We start from the raw sequence: 22,495 nt of genomic DNA, 5'->3' as shown, positions 1-22,495 counted from the left end.
TGAGTAAAGTTGTGGACACATGTAAGCAATATTGCAGTAAATATTGCAACTGAATTGTAACTTACACAGTACAGTTAAACATTTGTCCATCCAAAATGAAAATCAGATATGCTTGCTTTTATATTTTAAATAACAGATTTATTGAAATAATTCAACTTGAAATGCTCAACATAAATACTTGTGACTTCATGGAGCTTTTAAGCATCTTTATATCCCTTGTCGGAGGTTTGATATTTATTCAAGACTATTATTTTGGCAGGAAGACAATGCCTAATGTACCTAATGTTCCAATCATCTGCAAGTTAAATCAAAAAAAAAAACCGTCATTGATGGAAATCCTGGAGAAAAAACTTGTGAGTGAGTTACATAACGCCACGGGGGTTACATAAGTGCTTCCTGTCAAGTTTCATGATAAGTTTAATACATCAGCCAAGAGCTCATCTGAAACTTTTTCACTGAATAAAAGTAATGCAAACCACATTGGGTGATTTCTAGAAAAGAAGTATTTCATTTATAAGTTTGGTGTATGGACTGCAAAAGTGTAATGTAATAAAAAAATACAAAAAATCTGAAATTGGAAACCAGTTCTACCTTGTTGATGTACCTTGTTGATGGTCACTTTAAAAAGGGTTTTTTTTATATAAAATCAACTTTTTGAGCTTTATATGTCATAATGCTATCCCCTCATTAAAAACACAGGGTGTTGCTTTGATTTATATTTACATGTTTGAGAAAACCTTGAATCTCCCATTGCAGTAATGCAGGGGTCCTGAATGCCTGCTCACACAAAGAACCACCTATTTACCCAAAGCTTCAATGACCATAGAGCTGCAGTCTGAGCTTCAGCCCCACAGAGCATCCCACCCGCATGCCTCCCCCACTCAGCTCCACCAGACTAGTGGCAACAGCAACTAGCAAAAACCTGGTGCAACTGCGAGTCTGCTGAGCTCATCAAAGGAACTACTTCTCAGTCTTCGCTATTTGAGAGAAATCTCTTTTTTTTTCAGCCCTGAATCTCCAGCCTTTTACCTATTGTGACCTTGTGTCATCCTATAAGTATTTTATTTTATTTATTTATGGAAGGTGACATATTTTCCTGCTTGCAGGCTTTCAATACTTTGGGGTTTCTGTGTAATTGGCATGAAGCGCTATGTTTATCAAAGCCAGAAAAATTCCAGATTATCACTGATCCTCCTGAGCCGGCCCCCAGTGCAAGACCCTCCAGTCAAAGACTTACAACAGATCTGCGTTATATTCCCCACAAGCCCCCAGCTTTTTTTGACACGCTACATTAGGTAAAAGTGACTATCAGAATCACTTTTTATGACTCCTCAACAGGCTAAGCAATATACTAAACCGTGCATGAACACCCTGTTATGACATCTTAGTGTGACTAACAGCCATGTTCATGATCAATAGCCTTAATTGTTTGTGTGAGTGCTGCCAGGAAAAGTACTTCTATAGACACACTGCAGATCAACACCAGCGCAGCAATTCAAGTAAACTAAACCGAGAAGCAGTCAAAACAAACCAGTAATCACGCTCTAAACTCAGCACAGCTGAATTTGCTATTGTATTGTTTACTGTCATAAATTACTTTAATTAATAACATCTCGTTATTTTCAGTGGGCTTTTATAAACTTCAGACGATTCCAATTCTTAGAAAGTGCAATAGATTTTACAAACTACAGAACTGACCTCTACAACTCTGACTCATGGAAATATGACTGCTGACGGTCCTGCTGTGTCCACATGTATTTGTCCAGTAACTGCAGAATGCAGGGGACAGACAAAACCCATTTGGTGCAACAAAACAAAACGCCGAGGCCTCTGATCAATGAGGTTTTATTAACGGCACACACAAACGAGCGCACGCCCGCACACACGTCCACGCACACATGCGCACATGCAGGGGTCACATACTTGTAATTTCTGAGATGGTTGATACACTTTCAGCCCTTTGGCTCCCTGATCTAAACTCTTAGTCTTCAAAGCCTGCAGTGAAATACCAGGACTTCTGAAACTGTCCAGCACACTGGGGACATAAAGTCTCCCATAGGAGAAAAAGACACTGGACATCTGCTTTGGGTGTTGATGTGGCCACATTGGTGTTTTATTTTCTTAGCAGTGATGCAGGAAATTTGTAGTTTTATAACAACCTATTCTGTCACACAAACTATTCTTAATGAGGTAATGATCATTTATATTTACAAATTCAGGTGTCATCAATAACATTTACACAAAATCCAAACTTTTCTAAGCAAGCAGTGCTAACCTTTAATTCACCTGAATTTTCATAAGAATTTATGTTTACTGTGATTCTGCTTGAAGAACAACTATAAGCATGTAAACTAAGCTGTTATGTAGCACTCACCTGCATCTTTCTTTCTGATGTGTTTTGAGATTTGTTCTATTTGTGTGTAAATATCAATGTTTCCAGGTTCCATCAACTGGAACGCATTTGGAATCTGCATCCCTTGAGTTTGAATTTAACGTGGCTACCGCACACTTGAAATGCAAATTCTGGTGGTTTGCATCTCTTTAAAGCAGTCACAAACAAAGCACTACATAACTTCTGTCAGTGAACAGATTGCAGAGGAATTTACAATTTGCTGAGAAAAACATTGTTTTGACTTCAACAGCTCATAGCGTTTACCCTGGTCACTGACCACATCATTTACCAAATCCCACTGGTGAAGCTGAAAAACACTTATATTGGGTTTGAACTCTGACTCTCGAGGTCAAAGGGACCTCCTCGGAGAGTGTGAGTGACCGCCCTGACAACCTAAGCAAAGGTGGATTTTTTGTCGTTTCTGAACAGCACTGATACAGATTATTGTGTCACAGCCTTTACAATTTATAAATAACCTAATATGTTGCAAGCTGGATGGGAGGAGACCATCACTAACAATGACTTTCTTTTGGACTTGCTTTTGAAAGATGATTTGAACTAAATAAAGTAGATGGTGAACATATGTTGAAATATAAAACATCACAGATGACAGAACAGTTGCCCATTGGTGTTAGAGTTGATTACATTCTTTAAAACCCAGTTCATTATCTGAGATGATTTATTGAAAATATCGATAATCTCACACCTTCTCTCAATCTCCTCAACTCAATATTGTTTATTAACTTGTTTCGTTACAGAACTGAGCCGCTAATGGTGGCCGCAGCTTCAATTCAATTTCATTCAATAGAAAAATATTAGATTGATTCCAAAGGGAAATTAAATGTTGTTGTGGCTCATATTAATACAAGGTTCTTCAAAGAATTATTCTAGATGGTGATGGCTTTGGGCAGGAAGGATCTCCTGTAGCAGTCAGTGTGACAGGGTATTTGAAGAAGCCTCTGACTGAAGACACTGTTTTCCTAAAAGTGCCTCATGACGACGACACTCAGGCACTTTTTCAGGCATAATTTTCTTCATTTTATGTTGGAGTAGCTCTGCTACCTAAGCTCTGATTTGATTTTTGTCTTTTTCTTTCAACTTTTGATCATAATTGTTGCATTCCATGATTGGACAATTATTCCCTTTGGTTTTGCAGCTGGAAGAATTACCAGCCCTTCCTTTTTTACTTTCAGATAGTTGTTGTGATGCATAATCGCAGCAACAAGACATTGTGTTTACAACTAGGAGCAGCCAATTAGCATTTCAAAAGCTTAAATTATACTTGAACTACAACCCCAAATGCCAGAGGAGTTAAAAGAGATTTTGTAGATGCAGAGGGGGACCAGAGAGCAGAAACAGAAGGAGGAAGCTCAAACCATTCCTACCATTGATTATAATGGTAATCAGCCTAGCTTTAAAAGCAGAGATGTAGGAAGCAGCAGCAAAAACAAAAGAGGTGGATTAGCTGCTGTAAAGTGCTGTCTTTGCTGACCAGAAATTGAGCTGTTAGCATGTCATGACGTGCCAAGAAAAAGCTTGACAACAGATGGCAGGAGGTCAGTTTTTGACTGAAAAACACACTAACCTCAAAACAAGCCACTGTGTGAAAGTAAATGCAGAGTAATTCCTTAAAAACTGTGTGGGGGAAAATAAAATAAAAAAAAAACACCTTACAACAGAAAAACATTGACAATGTCATCCAGACGCTTTCCATTTCAGTGACTCGATACTTACATGTGTCCACTTGGATTATTGGTCAACAGAAAACTGGAAAGACAAGACTCCACTAACTAAAGACACCACTGCAAGTACCAAAGTTGACAGGACTTCACCTAAAAACTCACAACAAACCGTCACCCCTACTGTTACCCAACGCCCATCACAGACCCTCAGTCAGCTCAAACAGAGCCAGGTCCTCAGCTGCAGCCTGGATACAATTACACGCTATTCTATTTTTTATGACAAAGAGGCGAGGAACGCTGTTGGGGAACATTGAGGAGGTCCAAAGCGAAGGGAAAAATTGCTTTGTTAAAGATTCACTTGAAGAGAAAGGTTAAGACAAATGAGCCCTAATATTCAACCATTCAAAAGTCTGGTTTGGGTCCAGAAAAGGTGCAACAAAGGATTTAAAAGAAGTCAGATCCATACAATATTGACATGAAAGGTAGAGCAGGAAAAAAAACTAGATATTGTTAGAAGTGGTTCTTGGACACCTAATAGGTCTAAAATATTCACAAGATGTAAAAATATCTTACGAGATGGATGGAAATACTTCTCTATCATGGATTGTATCTGAACCTGCTTTTTAAAACAAAGCAAAACTTTCCATGTGTGAACTGACCTGCGACCAATCTCAGAGTCACATGCCGTTATCTGCTAACACTACCCATCAAAACAGTATCGTAAGAACTGTTCTCTAACAAAAACTAGTTCTAAAACATTTAAAACAGTTTATTTTAAAAAAAATTGCTCCTCATTTTATACGATAATGCATTGAGATACATTATGAATCATAAAGTAAAGAGTGAGAGGGATTGTTGTAGGTGAGGATGGTGAATATAAAAACCCAAAGACTGCATTTATTTTTAAAGGTAAGGTAATTTTATTTATATAGCACATGCCAAATTGTCTTTTTGTGTCTGTTTGTTTCTTTGTTTTTTGTAAACAAACTACAGTTACTTATCAAAATCACTTTGCGTTACTATTTTCTTTTGTAATTAAATTTTATTTCCTCTACTCGTCTTGGGGAGTGACCCCCGTTTCTATGCGACAGTTATCAGCAGCGACAGAAACATAAACAATGGAGGGAGATGCGCATTTTGTTGCCGGAAAAACAGGAACTATTTTGAGTTTCGATCACCAAGTCCAATTATTACAAGCAGCTTAGGGCTTGTTTTTTCTAAAGTCGCTTGCAGATTTAATGAGTTGCGGGTTGCGCTTTTTGGGCTTGGAAATAAGCAGAGAGAAACCCCAGAATTTGTCTGACATCCAGTTAGTTTTAGTCAGGCTCTCCCTGTCCATCATTTCCTGGATGATCCCGCTGTGTCTTTGTTAATGTCAAGTTAATATGTTACCTGTGAATGACGTCGAGCTTCGCGTTGCGCTCCAGAAAACTGCAAACATAGAGACTAATATGAACAGCGCAATACACGTGAAAACAGCCACAAACGAACGGTGATGACTTTAAATCGCTGGCACTGAAAGCTGAAAGATAGCCTCCTTTTTCCTGGTGTGCTGAACTTTACATGTTTTGTTCACTCAAGTTGAGTTTATTTGATCAGCACATTTCAGCAACAAGGCAATTCAAACTGCTTTACATGATAGACTGTTGAATAAATAAGCTTTCTGGAAAAAGGCACAATCAGCGGCCCAGCGCAAATCAAAACACACTGGGTTGTTTTTGCCTCTTGCGCTGCTCTTGAAAGGCAGTAACTTATCCTAAGCACAAGGGTAACACAGAGCAATCTATGAAAGTTAGGAATATGTATTCCAGTGAAGCAAGCAGTGTGCAGCCTTTAATATGGTGGAAAATAAACAACCACTTCACAAGTGTATGGCATGACACCAACATCATCAATTGTCTGCTTCACACTCTTTCAACCTTTCATTAATTTAGAATAACAGTCAGAAAATCCATCCAGGACTACAAGCACCCCTTTCTAATTCCCTTGGTCTCCGTCCAAAACTAACAACTTTCCAGTTCAATACAAATATTTGAATAGCTCTTTCCATACATAACGCTACTGTCAGTCTCTAAGCTAAAACATCCACCGCATGCTTTAGAGGTGGAAAAAAGATGTGGTTTGGAAAATGAGCCCACTAATGTGTGCATGTTGGCAAATACAACACAGAGAAGATCAATCAAGTGGTCCAGTCTCCCGTCCACCCCACTCTCCTCTCTGCCTCTCTCTCTCTCTCTCTGTGTCTGTGATTTGAATATGCTGTGAGTTGCAGGGGCACAGAGAGGCGCAGCCTGCCTTTCTGACCAGCAACCTGGTCCAACAGTTAAGGGGAAAACTGCCACAGGATGGAGAAAGATGCCAACATAAGCCTTGGACTCTTCCATATCTCATCATTTTCTGGATCTCTAGTAGAGTCCAGTGAGGAATGTGCAGCTCCTGTCCAGAAAAAGAAAAGAAAACGAACTAACCATTGAATGTAAATAACAACTTAGGTGATGCCTCTGTTATGAAATATGTCTTCTCCTCCTACTAACTTTACACAAAGTGCCAAGACACAAGTCCCAGAGAATAAAGCTCGGGATAGCATTAAGGCTTTCTTTGGTCTGAGAGTTGCTAAATTACTAGATTAAGGCAGGTTTAGGATCCTAAAGCTGGTGAGACCTTCCCCATCTATTTTCACCTGCAATATTAGTGCTATTTCAAGCATATTTTAAAACAATCGGGTAGCCATCATGTCTTCTACTTGCAAAGTGTTACATTTTTCAAAATATTTTACTTATTTTGGCAATACATTTCAATAGATCTGAATAGGAAAAAGTTTAAAATCTTTGAAACTCGTTGTGTTCTTAAGGACTCTCTACTTTTCCTTAGTTTCAGCTCGACACACAATGAAAACAGGTGAAATGACATTGGGCCGATCTTAGGTTCTACCGCTTTTTATTACAAATTTTCCTTTTTTATATAATCACATTTTAATTTCCATTAGATTTTTGATCAAATACAACAAATTTCTGCCAAATCATCAACACTACATCAAGAATTTATTAACGTTTCTCCTCTTTTATATAGCATGACTTTAAGCAACAGTTTCTAATTAAGTTTGAGCTATATGCTTCAAAAGCATTAAATCCCAACCAACTTGCATTAAACCCCAACTTCCACATTGTCCACATTTTTAACATTTATTGTCTTTAAACCTTTGACCATATCTTCTATGTTTTATCAATTTTAGGTCAATTTGCCTGTAGGGTAAATTGAAATACATTTTATTTCTATTTATTTCAACTTTGCCCATTCAACATCTGATACAGCAGTTTGACCTAAGATCGAAACTTTCTTAGCAGGTTGTTGACTATTTTAATATTTCTGCTCATTTTTACAAGTAACAATTTCTGCTCTTCTCCAGCCTACCCAGAATAAATTGTCACAGTTGGTTTTTTTCAATACTTTTTGAGTCAAGTAAAAATTCAACTCTCTATAAACAGTTTCTAAGTGTAGTGCCGTGCATCTTTGCAGCATTCATTGCTATCTAAATAAACCGCACACTGTCAGCAAAGACTGGCTGTCCATTTATTTCTGAAGGATGTCCCCCCCCTGATAGGAGAACATGAGGTACAGGACACATTCATGCTGGACATAGCAAAGCCAGCGCCAAGGGCGTTGTTTATTCTCACTCTGGAGTGCTGCCCCGAAGCTCCATCGCAGCTCAATACATCAATTTTCAAGCGCAGACACATCCACAAATTCCCCTGCCCACAAAAGATGGGGAAGGTTATCTGAAGGATGTGGCTGAATGTCTGTTCTCAAAGAGCCAATTCCCCTGGTCCCTGCTTAGTCTATTCCCATTTCCTTGCCCTTTAATCGCTTAGAGAACCTTATGTAGAGCCAAGTCACTCTATCTTTCAAACTAGCACTAAGACGATGACTTTGTTGGAGAGAGTGACACCTCCCAACATGGTGCTCACGCAAATGTAAGACGGGTGGATAATCAGGGTCCGCTGAAGCTCTCCTGTTAGTGTTATTTATAATCTGCATGTGTAGAGAGAGACAGGGACGTTCCTGTCTGCTGTTACATCCTCAACGCTGGACACATTCATCAGGAGTAAAGACGTCGAAAAGCCTTAAAGGAAATGTTTCTTTTGTTGCTAAAACATAAACCTACAGAAAGAAATCTGAAAAATCCAATCGTTAATATAGATATGTTTACTCAATGGGGGAAAAAAGTGCATGTTGATAAGTAATTCTTTTATTAACAAAATTACAGGTGCCATGGTTAATGATACCCTCTATAATCTTTTTAAATAAATACAATTTATAAATGCAACATGACACGGAGGTCTTTTATTTAGCCTCTGGACACAAGATTGAACCAGGACTCGCGCTTATCTTGCTGATCATGCTGGTAAAAGTGGTAAAAGAAAAAGTAATTCAGAGCTCAGTGATATGAAACCACACAAAAAGAAAGGAATCTGAAAGTCACATAGTCTCCAAAGAGTGGTTTGTAAGTGATTCCAGAAATAAAAGCCCTTTTTGTCCAACCATCACAAATGTAAACATGGAGTTTGCTAAACAGTACTAGGATTATACTGGAAGAGTTGTAGAGGTAAAAAACAAACAAAAAAAAGCAACTCACACAAACTGTAATGTATGGTGGAGGGTCAATGATGCCTTTTTCTCACCCAAAGGCCCTAAGGAAGCTTATTAGTGTACATGGCTTTATGAAACCTTTGAAATACCAGAAGATTTTAGACAAAAATTATTATGGAAATCTTAATTTTTCCTAAATTAGGATGATAATCCAAAACATGTACCAAAATCAATTTAGAAAATCAATCTCCTCTCAGTCGTTTTGAATGAATCCTACAGACATCCGGGGGTTGGTTAAGGGGTAGAGGGCAGAGACGGCTGGTATAAGTGGGCTAGTAGGGCTAAGCCCTCCCTGACATTTACAATAACGTTGTTAAAATAGACAACTTAAAAATAACTACCTAGAAATAAATACATTTTATAAATAATGCATCACATTTTGTTAAATTTTCAACAAACCTGGTGTCAAACGGCCTGGGGAAAATCCCGGGGTCTTTCTGGAGGGCTAACTGCTGACAGCACCATTAAGCGTTACTGTCAGTCACGGCTCAGAATGATTGACAGGCGTCCAGCCACGCCCCCTCGGTTTGCGGCTCATTGGGGCTAATTTTGGTTGGCCCAGGGTCAGCCCGCTGCCACAGGATTCATCCAATCAGGATGGACTTGCCTCAAGCTCGAGTGTGTGTGGGAGTGGTTTTGCGTAGACTGAGAAGGGGCGATGGTGAGTAATATTAGCATAAACGAGGTTTTTGCGTCCCAGAAAGGTCGATGGAGTGAGTTTGTCTTTAAATAAGGCAGGTCTCATTTAAAAACATGTTGTATCTTGTTTAATGCAGGGGGGTTCATTTGCACAACTGCAGTGGCTTGGTCTTTTATATGATATGATATGATATGATATGATATCAAGACAGGCAGTATATATACACTGCCTGTCTTCCAGGAAGTATATATGTATATATATATATATAGTTTGTATGTTCTCCCTGTGCATGCGTGGGTTCTCTCCGGGTACTCCGGCTTCCTCCCACAGTCCAAAAACATGACTGTTAGGTTAATTGGTCTATCTAAAATTCTCCCTAGAGGTGAGTGTATGTGTGTGAATGGTTGTTTGTCCTGTATCTCTTTGTGTTGCCCTGTGACAGACTGGCGACCTGTCCAGGGTGAACCCCACCTCTCGCCCGGAACGTAGCTGGAGATAGGCACCAGCACCTCCCGACCCCATTAGGGACAATGGTGAACAGAAAATGGATGGATGGATATATGTATATATATATATATATATATATATATATATATATATATAGCCCATCCTTCAAATAACCCCACCAGCCGCCACTGGTAGAGGGCAGAAGACAAAAACAAAGAGTGGATATTTAAGAGAGTCTAAGCAAAGAATGAAGAGTCAGCAACAATCCTCCTTTATAAGCTTCAGCCCTGTTACTGTGAAATTTTTTCCACTTAAAAAGTAAACTCAAATTAAAGATTGGATTCATTATGTGCTTAAATGTAAAATTATTATGCTGGAATAAGGGGTGTATTCTTATTTTCTGGCTTGGCACCATTTGATCAGGCCTTCCAATAAACGTGTATGTCCATCTGATTATTGTGCTAACCTGTGATCCTCGGGAGCCTCTCTTGTGGTCCCATTCTGAACGAGAAAGCATCTGTGGGAAACAAAGACAGAAACATGTTCAAAGCACAGCGCTTCACATCCTGTGACTTCCTGCATCAGAGGGCCTCCCAAAAAAACTGTAAATAATCTGTTTTTTGTTTTATTTTTTTCTTCAGAAAATGGAGGCACATGGACGGAAATGCTCTCGAAGAAGAAAAAGTCTGTAGTTGTTTTACTTTTTAGTGCTTTTGAGTAAGCACACATCTTTAATGTAATTTCACAGTCAGGTTTAGTTTACTTTAGATGTTATTTGCTGCCTCAGTAGCACATGAAGGCTGAGGATTTTTCTATTTATTCTAATTACCAGCCTCTGCGTCCTCCCACGGGCCTCGTAAACCCATTTTCCACTCTCTCGTGTTTCCCCACATGCATAAGTGCGGTTCTGCCATTGTTTCTTTTTTGCTGAACATGTTGCCTGAGAGCTCAAACCTTAAACTCGTGGTTATTTCTGTCGGACCCACCGCCATAACGACAAGCGAGCCCAGCATGTTGCTAAATTGCTGCTGAAAGCTGCAAAGAAAGAGGCTCAGTATAAAAGCCAATTTAATAATTCAGGTGTAATTTACTGTGTCAGTGGAGGTCACTGAATTGTGTCACGCTATGAGTGGAAAAATTACACCAGTCTGGATAACAGTGTTCTTTCGAGTTCCCCACTGCGCCGCTTTGCTAAACAAAGACAAAAGTTGATAATCCTCATACCTAATAAGAACAATGAAAATTAATTTCAAGTAAATCCGCTGGCCAAAGCCGTCGGCATCACGACTTAGTCAAAGATTTGCCAAGTGCTGCTGTGTGTAATTATACAAAAACTCTTGCACAGGATACGTTTTTATTTATTGCTGAAAAAATAAAAACTAGTTATAACTACTGAACAATACGATTCCAACTAAAGCTCATGAAAGCACAAATAATCTTCTGCCTTTGAGACGTTCCCCATTCCCATCAACTCTATTGTCTGTAAACCTTTGAACCTTTAATATCTTCACATTTTGTTCTACATTCAGCAGCACACTTTGTTAGATATTATAGATGTTTTAATAGCAATAAGCTACAGAGGAATGTTCAAAATCAGCAACAGTATCGTTCTGAAAATGTTACTGAAGACACAAGCTAAGCTTTTCTGTAAAATAAATCAAACACATTAGATTGAGTTCGTCACCTACCTATCATCCATCCATCCATCCATCATCCATCCATCCATCCGTCCATCTATCCATCCATCCATCTATCCATCCATCCGCTGGTTAGCCTAATACTTACAAATGTCAGAATTTTTGCCCTTTTATTCAATTTACTATAATCTAATCAAGCAACAAGTTACCAATATTGTAATGACATTTTTTCCTCTACCAATAACTATAATTGCTGATAACTGTGCTTCACATATTGGTCACATGACCATATTTTCCTCTTGAATTTGAGCACAGCACACTAAGTCATCCAACTGAAAAATACACTTTCAAGCAAGTCATTAAATATTATTTAGCAATCCTTTGGAGCATAATTGCTGGCATTAAACCACTGGGATGAAATTTTTATGTATTCAATACAGTTTGATAAACAAACATGCCACTCAAATATTTAGCAGACCAAGATATCAGTTAGAGAGAAAATACTGTACACTTTGTTCTTTGGTCAAGATTTTATTAACAATAGGCAAAGCAGTCCAAGAATTAATGACCCTGACAGTGAGCAAACAGTGTTATATATAGCCATCATAAATAAAAAAAATATGGCTCTGGAGCAGTCTTTCCATAATTTGACATTTTGAAAGTTAAAAAAAGAAACATTAAGTGCTTTCTCAAACAGTGTTTTCATCCTCTTAAGGGCGACTTTTCTTTATTTGGCATTACAGTTATGAAGGGGCAAGTAGGTTTTGACTATCAGCAATGCTCTCAAAGTTTTAAGTGTGCAAAATATTGCACAGAAATAATGTAAATCACTGTAGTTTATAGTATTTACTATTAGTTGCAGTTTACCAGACTTTTTATTGCTCTGAGAATGACATTTTACCTTAACTGCAAAAAAGCTGGCAGCAAAACCTTCGCTGCTAAGTAGCAGCAAAAGTGCTGCACCATTAGAGGATCGTCATGACAGTGAGGCGCCCTGATCGCACACACATATAAACAGCCGTTCTATGTTCTGATGTTATGTAACTCAACCTTTCATCTCTTTGCTCTGAAAGACAGACCTAGACTACACCGAAGTCTCAACATGCTGTTTGATGTGCCAAAAAAAAGAGAAGAAAAAAAACATCTGAGCTGTGCACAAAATGTGAGCTCTGCACACAGCCCCCCTGCAAAGAGTAACTCTGAAGGTCGCAATGAGAGCGTTTACCGTCAGAGTAGCTCAAACGCTTGTGTGTACATCACTGCAGGAAAAGCACATTGCATGGATTCACATGTTCTGTTCATTACATTTAGTCATCTACAAACTTTGACAGTTTCACACAGAGGAAAGCACTAAAATAATTCTTAGTAACTTACAGCCAAAGTTATGTCTTAAGACTTAGAATCGCAGGATGTCTTCCTTGTCTTTTTATAATGACACCATCAGTTTTGGCAACAGCACAATTGGGGAAATAAAAATGATTTTGCCAAAGTTGTGACCTTTGATTCAGCCTGTGTAAGCTGGGGCTTTCTATCATGCCTTATGTGCTGGCTTTTTGAAAAGATGCATTATTTTGTGTGTAAATGTGAGAAAATGACACAAAATGAACTATGATGTCTTTGAATTATGTGCGTCACTTTTGATGGCAGAAAAATAATATACCTAAGGGGTGAAATTCAGTGTGTATATTAATTGTCTGTGATGTCACTGTCTTATTAATGTTGTTTTTATCATAACAATCACATGACCTTCTGGTATTAAAATTTCAATACTTCCAGGTGACCCCAGGTGCTCAGATAATTATTAGCACAATTAATCAGACATACAAATGGTGGCTTAATGTTCACTGTCGGTTTTAACCGTCCCCTGTGTAGCATAAGTAAAATGTCTGTGTAATGTGACACAAATAGTCGTTGCTGCACCATGGGAGTTACGCAGTTACATTAGCTGTGTAGCAGTGATGCATATGTGCAGTTAACATGAGCTGATACTTACAAGGAAGACATTTTTTTACATTTCCAAAGGTTCTGCAGGAAGCTGTTTTCTCTGGTGATCAGTTTGTTCATATAACAATGTTAAATGGATAGCAGAGCGATGTGGGAACATAACTTTCTTTAGTATATTGATTACAGTGCCACAGCTAACATACACTTAATATCAACTTGCATAAAACACTTAAGCCTGTACTTTGACTGGGCCACATGAATAGACTTTTATGTAAACTATTTGATTGTGGCTCTGGTTGTATGCATAGGTTTACTGTCCTGCTTAAACGTTACACCTTGCACAAGCAACTCCTTGCAAATGGGACTTATTTAGGAGTATCAAGGTGTTACACTAGACAAGCAACCATCCTCACACACCTTCAACCTGAGTGTACACGCACTGTAGTATACTGCAGTGGAAAACGCATGGACAAGAAAGAACATGCAGACTCTTTAGAGAAAAGACTTGGGCCATCCTGGTTTTCTGTACAAGACCGTCTTTATGTGAGACAACAGCTCTAACTTCTGTCTTCACATTTTAACTTATGCGCAGTACGTTACTTTATACTTGAAATATAAAAACTGCTCTACCAATAAAGTGTGATTGACTGATTACGATGGCAGCCAGGGCAGCGCTGGAGACAAAACAGGAACATACAAAAACCTCATCACTCCAAAACCGAACCTTCAAGTCGTGTTTCTGCTCACAAACAGCTGAGAGGCGATGTTGTGAGGATGGGAAGTGGCGACAGCTCGTATACCCCCATTTTCTCATCAATCCTGCTGAAGCCTCATAACGAGGCCAACCCATCATATTATCAAGCTGTCATCACACCGTTACAGAGTCGGAAAAATCTGTACCAGTATCTGCCTCGTCCCATTGCTCGCTGCAAGATAACAGCTCAGAGCATCTCTTTATCACTCTCGTTGGCATTGATCTCTTACTTTCATGTTTTTCATATGCCTTGCAAAAGTATTCATCCACTTGAACTTTTTGTCCATCACAACTAAAAACTTTAATGAATTTTTCTGGTATTTTATGTGATAGACAAACACTCATAATTGTGAAGTGGTAAGGAATGGATACATGCTTTTAACAAATGTAAAATTTATCTCCAATGCAAACAGGCTCAAACTCTTTCATACCACAGATTCTCGTGGGTCTGGACTTTGACTAGGTCATTCTGGTACATGAGTATCCTTTGATCTGAATCATTCTATTGTGCCAGCGGCTGCATGTTTATGGTCAGTGTCCTGCAGGAAAACAAACTTCTGCCAAAGTCTCAAGTCTTTTGCAGCCTCTAAGAGATTTTTTTTCTTTTCCCAGTATTGAGCACTACTCATCTCTACATCGGCTGTGCTCAGCTTCCTCTCTTTGGCTGAAGTGCCGCTTGTAATTTCAGTCTCCAGTGTGGCAGCAGAGCGCAGATTCAGCCTCCAGATCAATACCAAAACAGCAAGGAGTCATCTGTCCGAGACAAAACTCCAAAACGTCATGGCAATAAACCCTCTGCAGCAAGCCCCCTTGAGACATTTGATTACACACAAGCGTGTGCACAATTCAGGTCCATGTGGACCAGAAGAAAAGTAAACTGTTATTTTAAATGTAATTGCTTGATTTCAGTATTTATATGTAGTTATTGGTGCCAAATAAAAAGTTGTTTATATTCATCTGTGTGTTGGTACGGTGTTGACTCTCTGTTCTACTTGTTTGGAATAAATGTAATTAAACTGAATAAAAATTAGATGCAATTGAATATGTCATTATTATCACTATTAAAAAAATGATGGGTAAAAATAGATTATGACGGGATTTCAAAACGTCAGACAATGAAAAGGGCTAAAGAGCAACTTCTCGTCTGCAGTCAGAACAGGCATGTTGCTTTTCACTTAGACATGTGTCATAATTCTGCACCAGAAGAAACAATACACAGTAAATTTGGTAGTAAACATCGGCTGAAGCAAGCCGATGTTTACTTAGGGTGCCGACACCCTAACCCCGAGAATCTTAGAATCGATTCATAGAGAGCTCTGCTGTGTGAAGACTATGTTTCTTCTTCTTCGCACGCAGGTCGCTTTGGGATCATTTTTTTTTTTTTTACGAAGAAGTCTAATTGCACTTAATTTGTAGCATCAACGACCACGCAAAAAAGCAACGCAGACTTCAGACAAAAAAAATTGGGAAATGGGAAATCAAGACCTGCTGTGTGATTGTAGCCAAATGTATTTAGGAAAACGAAAGCTTGTATGGAACCTACACATATGTTAACCACGCATAGTGAAACTGAAAGCTCAGTAAAAGTATGAAATTCAGCAAACTTGTGTTCACTTTTCCAGACAAACCTATAAACCTTCTCCGCTGTAGCACTCATCGGCTCTGTCAAACGACGTTGTAAATTCTCCCCCTGCCTGCCTCCCTGCCTGCTGGGGAGGAATATGGAGAGCTGTTCCTAATCATGCTGGCTAATGTTTTACAGGTTTTACTGTGGGGGTCAGTAATTGTGAGCCATTTGCGTCATCACTGGAGGGAAGGGAACTATTGAGGTGGGCTGCCAAGGCCGGGCGAGGGGGGCTGTGTGCAGGTAATGAGGAACACGCTTGTGTGTGTAGTGAAAGATTTGCACATGCACTGCTAAAAGCATCCACAGATCCTCAGTTTCTCACGCTTATAAAGTGTAGCGCTAATGAACAAAATCGCACACAAAAAAAATTATGCCAAGGTCTCACAGTAGATTTACATTTGCTCCTTTACCTTCTCGTCCACTATTGACACTTTATTTTTTCAGACATTTCTATTTTCTAAAGTGTCACTACTGAGGTTTACTCTTTGCAGTATCTGGAAGCTTGATTCCTGAGAAAATCAGGGTTTACGTAAAAAAGAGGCAGCTTTCAAACCTGAGAACACCATCTCGACCGTAAAGTAAAAATCACGTGTGGTCATGTTTGCTGCCGGTGGAACTGTTGTGTTTCACCAAATGGATGACACTGGGAGTAAAAAACATTGTAAGAAAACACTGAAACAACGGAAAGTTAAGGCTCATGCACATTTGAAAAGGTTTGGGGCAATAAAATCAGCTTGTTTACTTGACCATCACAAAAGTCTGATCTCTTACTCAGTTACACCAGTTCTGTCAGGTGGAACGACCTAAAATTCCTTTAACCTGTTGTGAAAAAGGCAAGATTTTAAAGAAAATAACATAATTCTCTATATGTTTATCACGGTTAATACCTTTATATTAACCTTGTCAATAATTACCCAAACTTTCCCTTGAGGCCCAATTTAAGTACCATAGCTGATACTTGCACAACAGTTTGAAAACCTGTGAACACAAGTGAACACTTTTCCTCAAAGGTGATGTGTTAGAAGTAGGTAAAATGGATCAAAATAAGAAAGTTGGGCAAGTTTGATGAGGGGAAACTTTCAACAGTTCTGTCAAACAGAAATTAACTTACACACAAACCTCTGAACTGAACTGAACAGAAATGCATACCGCACTTTTCAGATCCATTTTTTGTAAAGCAGATAATTAATCGAGTATCAACTTCCTTCCAAAATAGAGCAGTTAGGCTCTATTTTGTGTTGGTCTAAAACATTACATTTCCTTTATTGAGAAGGAATTGGGACATTAACAGATTAACAGCAACTCTTGACACCATGCAGAATGTCAACCAGGTCAACTAGCCAGGAAACTATAAAGAAGGCATACTGTAGAAGAAGTGCATGGTGACGCATTGTTTATGCGCCACCATATAGGACTGGGTCAGGGCCTGTCTAAACCTGCTGCTCTAGTGGGTGTGCCCAGTCTGCAGTGGTCAGCCTCTATCATAGGTGGTCCAAGGTGGAAACAGCAGGGAACCAGCGACTGCATCGTGGGCATTAATGCTTTTGGGGAGTGGAGCCTGATTCATCTGGTCTGATCAAACAGACAAGGTACTACAGCTCAAATTAAATGACAGAATGCTGTACAAATGCACAATGAACTTTGACCCTTGTCCACCAATAAGTTATGACAGTAGTGGAACAAGCATGAAAGTTGGACCATGATCAGTTTGATGATTTGGACAATGTCCTTCTGGGAAACCAGACTTTAGATGTTAGTTTACTACATTATTCTAGTAATGCTGTGGCCTCTCTCATCTGGATAACACACCTTGCCACAAAGCAAAATTACACTAGGAAAGGTTTGGGAAGCACAACAAAGAGCTTGAGGTACCGATTTTGCCTCCTTACACAGATAGCAATCTACAGTAAATGAACAAGTGTAGAACAAACAAGTTCGATCAATGCAGGCCCCACTTTAGAGGACTTAATGGATCTGGTGCCAAATAATTCAGGACGGTTCCAGATACTCCAGGATACCTCCAGGAGTCTAGTGGAGTGTGGGCCTAAATGAAGCATGTTTGGGCAGAATAACACACTGTCAGACAGATGGTCACAATGCTATTGTTTATCAGTGTATCTATCCTTTTAAGGTTTACCGTAGCGATAAACATATTACTAAAAGCCACAGTTAGGAAAAAAAAATGCCAGTTCGCTTTGGCATAAACAAGAGAAGGTTTCAGTCATCCACACAGATGGGCACTAAGAAAATGTCTTTATGAAGCCTGAAGTCTTGTTATTTCTTCTAGAAGAGGCAAAGCATGTCAAGCCTGACTTCTAAAGTTAATGAACAGTTTAATGACAAAGCAATGAAGGTTTACACTTGTTCATTACAACATAGTAAAACACACTGAACCAAACTGCTAGATGGTTAATTTTGGCAGAAAAAACATGTTGGACCTCTGTCTTCTGAAATTACTCTGATCTAGAAGGTTTCAGACATCAGCGCTGCCGTCACACTGAGACTGAGGACAGAGTTCACTCAAAGGCGATGTTATGAGAGCAGTATGGGAATTTGTGTACAGATGCTGCCTCCACATTATTTCATCTTTTATGAACTGAACTGACTCGGCAACGCCTGTTCTTTTTTCTTTCTTTTTTTTCCCAAGCTTTTCGCAGGGACCGCACATGGAAATATGCACACATCTACCCAACAATTTCAGCCAATGCAATCCTATCAAGATTCCCACAGGATTCCAGTAAACAGACAGACGGGATTTGCCCCCTCAAGCATGTACCATTAAATCATATCCCTTCATCTCTTATAAATCACTGACATGCAAATGTAAAAGTGCTATAAACCCTCAAATAAACAGCATGTGTACCTGTGGGAGGCCATAAATCTTTGCTTCCTCTTTTTGCAGGTGGAGGAATTTATATTACTACTGAGCCTGATCCCCTGAAAGAGACTCGGGTCGACCCCAAGGGAGGAGCTGTCCAACACCAGCTTGCGTTTTGTCCATTTGGATCCCCAAGAAAAGGAAAATAATGTTCATCTGGGCACTGCTGAGATGGAGAGAAAGGAGGCGGCCTTTGCTGGAGCTCTCAGGCTTCTTGGTTTGAGACGAAGCGAAGGACCAATGAGAAGCCGCCCAACATGCTGACAGCCACCCTGGAAACCTGTCCCGATGTAAACCAAACACAAGAATAAGATATGGGGGATGATGGCTTTCACTGGAGAAAATAGGCTACAGCCTGAGCATAGAGAGCCATCCTATTCTCACACAACATTACTGGTTATCACAGAGGCTTAGTGAGCAGCTCTCTGTTTCACACTCCTACATGATGCATGTCATAATAAGCACAGATAGCACACTGTAGCAGTAAAGTCTCATCACTGAGTCTCAAAGCAGTGAGTGCTCTAGGTCAGCTCCATATTAAGTATTTTTGCAAACAATGGCACCATTTCCCTAAGTTTTTCTTTGTCTGTCAAAGCTCATCTAGACTGTGTTGCCTAGTGTTGCCAATCAAAAAATTAATGTGTTTAATGTCATTATTCTGGATGTTGTTGCCACCTACTGGCCTGACTGGCGTACTTCAGCAAAGTTCCCCTTACAAATTTATTCATTCTGACTTTTCACTTTTGAATGTGTTATTTTGGGACTTTATGTGATAGACCAAAACAAAGTAGTGCACAGTTGTGCTGTCAAATAAAAATCTTACGTGTCACTTTTTTTGTTTGTTTTGTACAGACAAAAACATGTAAAATATGACATACGTTTGTATTTAGTCTATATATTGAAGAATCATTGCAGCTGCAGTAGCAATCCTGCATGTTTCCATAAGATTTGCTCAGCCCAAAATGTTTGTTGGCTTACCTTTCCAAAACAGCTGAAGCTCAGGCAGATTGAATGTTCTGTGAACATTATCAAAGTCTGAATTTTGACTTTAATCACTTTATTTGCTCCAGCCACTTAGATCATAATCATTTCCTTGTGACTCTGATAGTGTTAGAGTTACTGTCCTTCTGATAGGCAGGCCAACGTCCCAGGCTTTTACAGCCTCTAACGGGATTTTATGCTTTAGTGCTCTATCCGGAGGTCCATAAACACTTTCACATCACAATGGTTCCCTCTCCATGTTCGCTGCAGGGCTGGTGCGCTCGTTGCTTGGTGTGTCCCTTTGTCTTTGCTATGCTGGTTGTTCGTTAATGTTCTCTAGATGTTAATGTTCTGCCTTCCTAGAACAGTTCTGTCAAACAGAAATTAACTTACACACGAACCTCTGAACTGAACAGAAATGCATACCGCACTTTTCAGATCCATTTTTTGTAAAGCAGATAATTAATCGAGTATCAACTTCCTTCCAAATCACAATTATGCTCTACTTTGTGTTCTAAAACATTACATTTCCTTTATTGAGAAGGAATTGGGACATTTACAGATTAACAGCAACTCTTGACACCATGCAGAATGTCAACCAGGTCAACTAGCCAGGAAACTATAAAGAAGGCATACTATAGAAGAAGTGCATGGTGACGCATTGTTTATGTTTTCAAATGAGTTTATTCTAAAATACTGTTTGAAGCGTGAATCATGCTCACAAGTCCTCACAGGATGAAAGCCACAAAGCCGAACAGCCCACAGATCTCGTCAAAGTTTGACCGCCATAAAATGTTTCATCACCTTGTGGCCGACTTCTGATGTCTGCCTTTTGATGCTGCGCTGGTAATAAAAGGTTGGTTTATCACAGCTTTTTGTGCTGCAGTGGCAAAGTAGAGAATAAAGCGCAGAGAGATGTTAAAGAAAATTATACTAAGCAGCAGAGTCAGATACTCTTTGGAAACTCCTGAGCTGACAGCACTGGTAAAAGTAAGAAATGTATAATTTTCGTCATTTAACTCTCACTCTGGTCCAGAAACTCTAGTAGTTTCATCCTGTTTTGAGGATTAAAAAACAACCCAGTCTTAAAGAGCCTCACCTTCCTTAACATTTTAAAACTGTAAACCAGTTTCCAGATTGCAATTCATTTCTGACATTCTAGAAAAAATTATTCATGCACAGCTTTGATCCTTTTTAAATTTTAGCCAGTCTTTGGTGATAGCCCTGAATCAGCTCTGTTAAAGTTCGCTGTGGCCTGCTCTTCTTAAATAGTGTTAGATAAGCTTGAAGCGTGTGGACCTTAGAACAGCCTCTAATCTGCATATCCCTCTAAATCTCCCTCTGGACCAGGTTGAGACTCAGGGCCACTAAAAGTAAAAATGTTCTCTTGTTAAAATAGTCATTTTCAGCTCCGGTCCATCCTGGAGTTACCCAAAGATTCATCCTAATGCCACGTTTAGCCTCACATTTAGCATGCTTTTGTTGGTTTTTCAATAACTCAACACATTTGATCCTAAATGTTAGATTCCTGAAGATCTAGTATGTATTATATGTAACCAAAATTATAACTAGACCACACAAAGGCCCACAGAAAGAATATGTAAGCCATTTCTGACTGTGATTTGAAATAAAGAGATATTAAAGATTTCCTTTTTAAATGTTGAAAATAATCTGGTTATGATGTGAATCGGCTGCAGCGGCAGTGATAACGGTATTGCAGCTCTTTTCACTTTGGCATCAGTCAGTCTGTGTTTTCCCGTCAGCAGCTGGACAAGAAAAAGGAGGTTGTATTAGGCAGCTAAAGCATCTATGTGCTGGCCAGCTGTTAAATTGAGGATTGTGCACTTCATATTCGCTTTCTCTACTTATTCCAATTCTACATCTTTTAAATCTCCCAAACTGCTGTTCTAGCTGTTCTGAGATCCAGACTGCAATAGTTGTAAAACAGATTGTGCTTTTGGTGTTGTGGCTGGGCAACACCGGTGTATTTTAAAATGAATACAGCGCCTTTCATAGAGACATCAACAACAAAGCTAAATGGATGCTAATTCTCCTAAGAGGTTACTTACTATTTTAGCTTTAAACCTTTGACTTTTTCTACCTTGTTCTATTTTTACTTGGTGTTCACATTTTGTTTGCCATAGTTTTCTTTTTGTTTTTGTGCAGAGCACAGTGGTGAACGCTGGTTTATTTTATAGGTGTTCTGTAAATAGATCAGCTTTGATTTAATTCATTCCATAACCAGTGAAACCCTCTGACTGGTCTTTAATGTGTGTTTGCTTTGAACACAAGGCGTGTTTTTTAACACCAGTTTTGTTTTAATGCTGTGTATTTGTTTGCAAGTGAATTTCTCAAAAGCCTTTTTAGTTTCTCGGTGTAAAAAGCTGCATGAATCCTTCTGATATATCAATGAACACAGATGTGCAACAGTGTCTATGTGTGCATGTGAGCTGAGGATCAGCACAAAGGCAAACCACAAGCTATGAAAACACTGGTTTAAAAAACATAGTCTGCTGTTTAAACATGGAAGGGATGCTAGTACAAATACACAAAACATTTGCGTGTTTTTTTTTCACACTTAAACAACATGAGAAAAAAAAAAAACTCTTGAAGAAAATCCTCAAGAAAAGTGGATGTTCTGCATCCGAGCTACGAGTGCTTTCCACAACATCCGCCCTCGTGTTTATGTAGCCATGTGACTGAAGCCACTGTACGTCCTCTGACGTCGGCTTGCATTCCTTGCATTCATCAAACTCAGTTCTCACTGATACTGTCTCTGATACTCCGAACGAGAGGGAGCAAAGATCACACAATATAAAAGCGGCAATAATTCACTGGGCCTGTGTTTGCTATATTTATCTTCTCT

At 39.2% G+C, this 22,495-nt stretch overlaps 1 protein-coding gene across 1 annotated transcript in view; it reads right to left on the bottom strand.

Annotated features, from left to right (window-relative positions):
- The window catches only part of LOC116737605 (cGMP-inhibited 3',5'-cyclic phosphodiesterase A), an 88,387-nt gene that overhangs the window by 33,572 nt on the left and 32,320 nt on the right, over positions 1-22,495 (bottom strand). The window contains exon 2 of the mRNA XM_032590868.1: positions 10,275-10,325. Coding sequence (XP_032446759.1) covers positions 10,275-10,325 — 51 coding nt within the window. The remainder of the gene's footprint in view (positions 1-10,274; positions 10,326-22,495) is intronic.

This window comes from Xiphophorus hellerii, chromosome 2 (assembly GCF_003331165.1).
Source record: "Xiphophorus hellerii strain 12219 chromosome 2, Xiphophorus_hellerii-4.1, whole genome shotgun sequence".
Classification (NCBI taxonomy): domain Eukaryota; kingdom Metazoa; phylum Chordata; class Actinopteri; order Cyprinodontiformes; family Poeciliidae; genus Xiphophorus; species Xiphophorus hellerii.
Note: the sequence above shows the minus strand (reverse complement) of the source record. Positions and strands in the feature narration are given on the sequence as shown.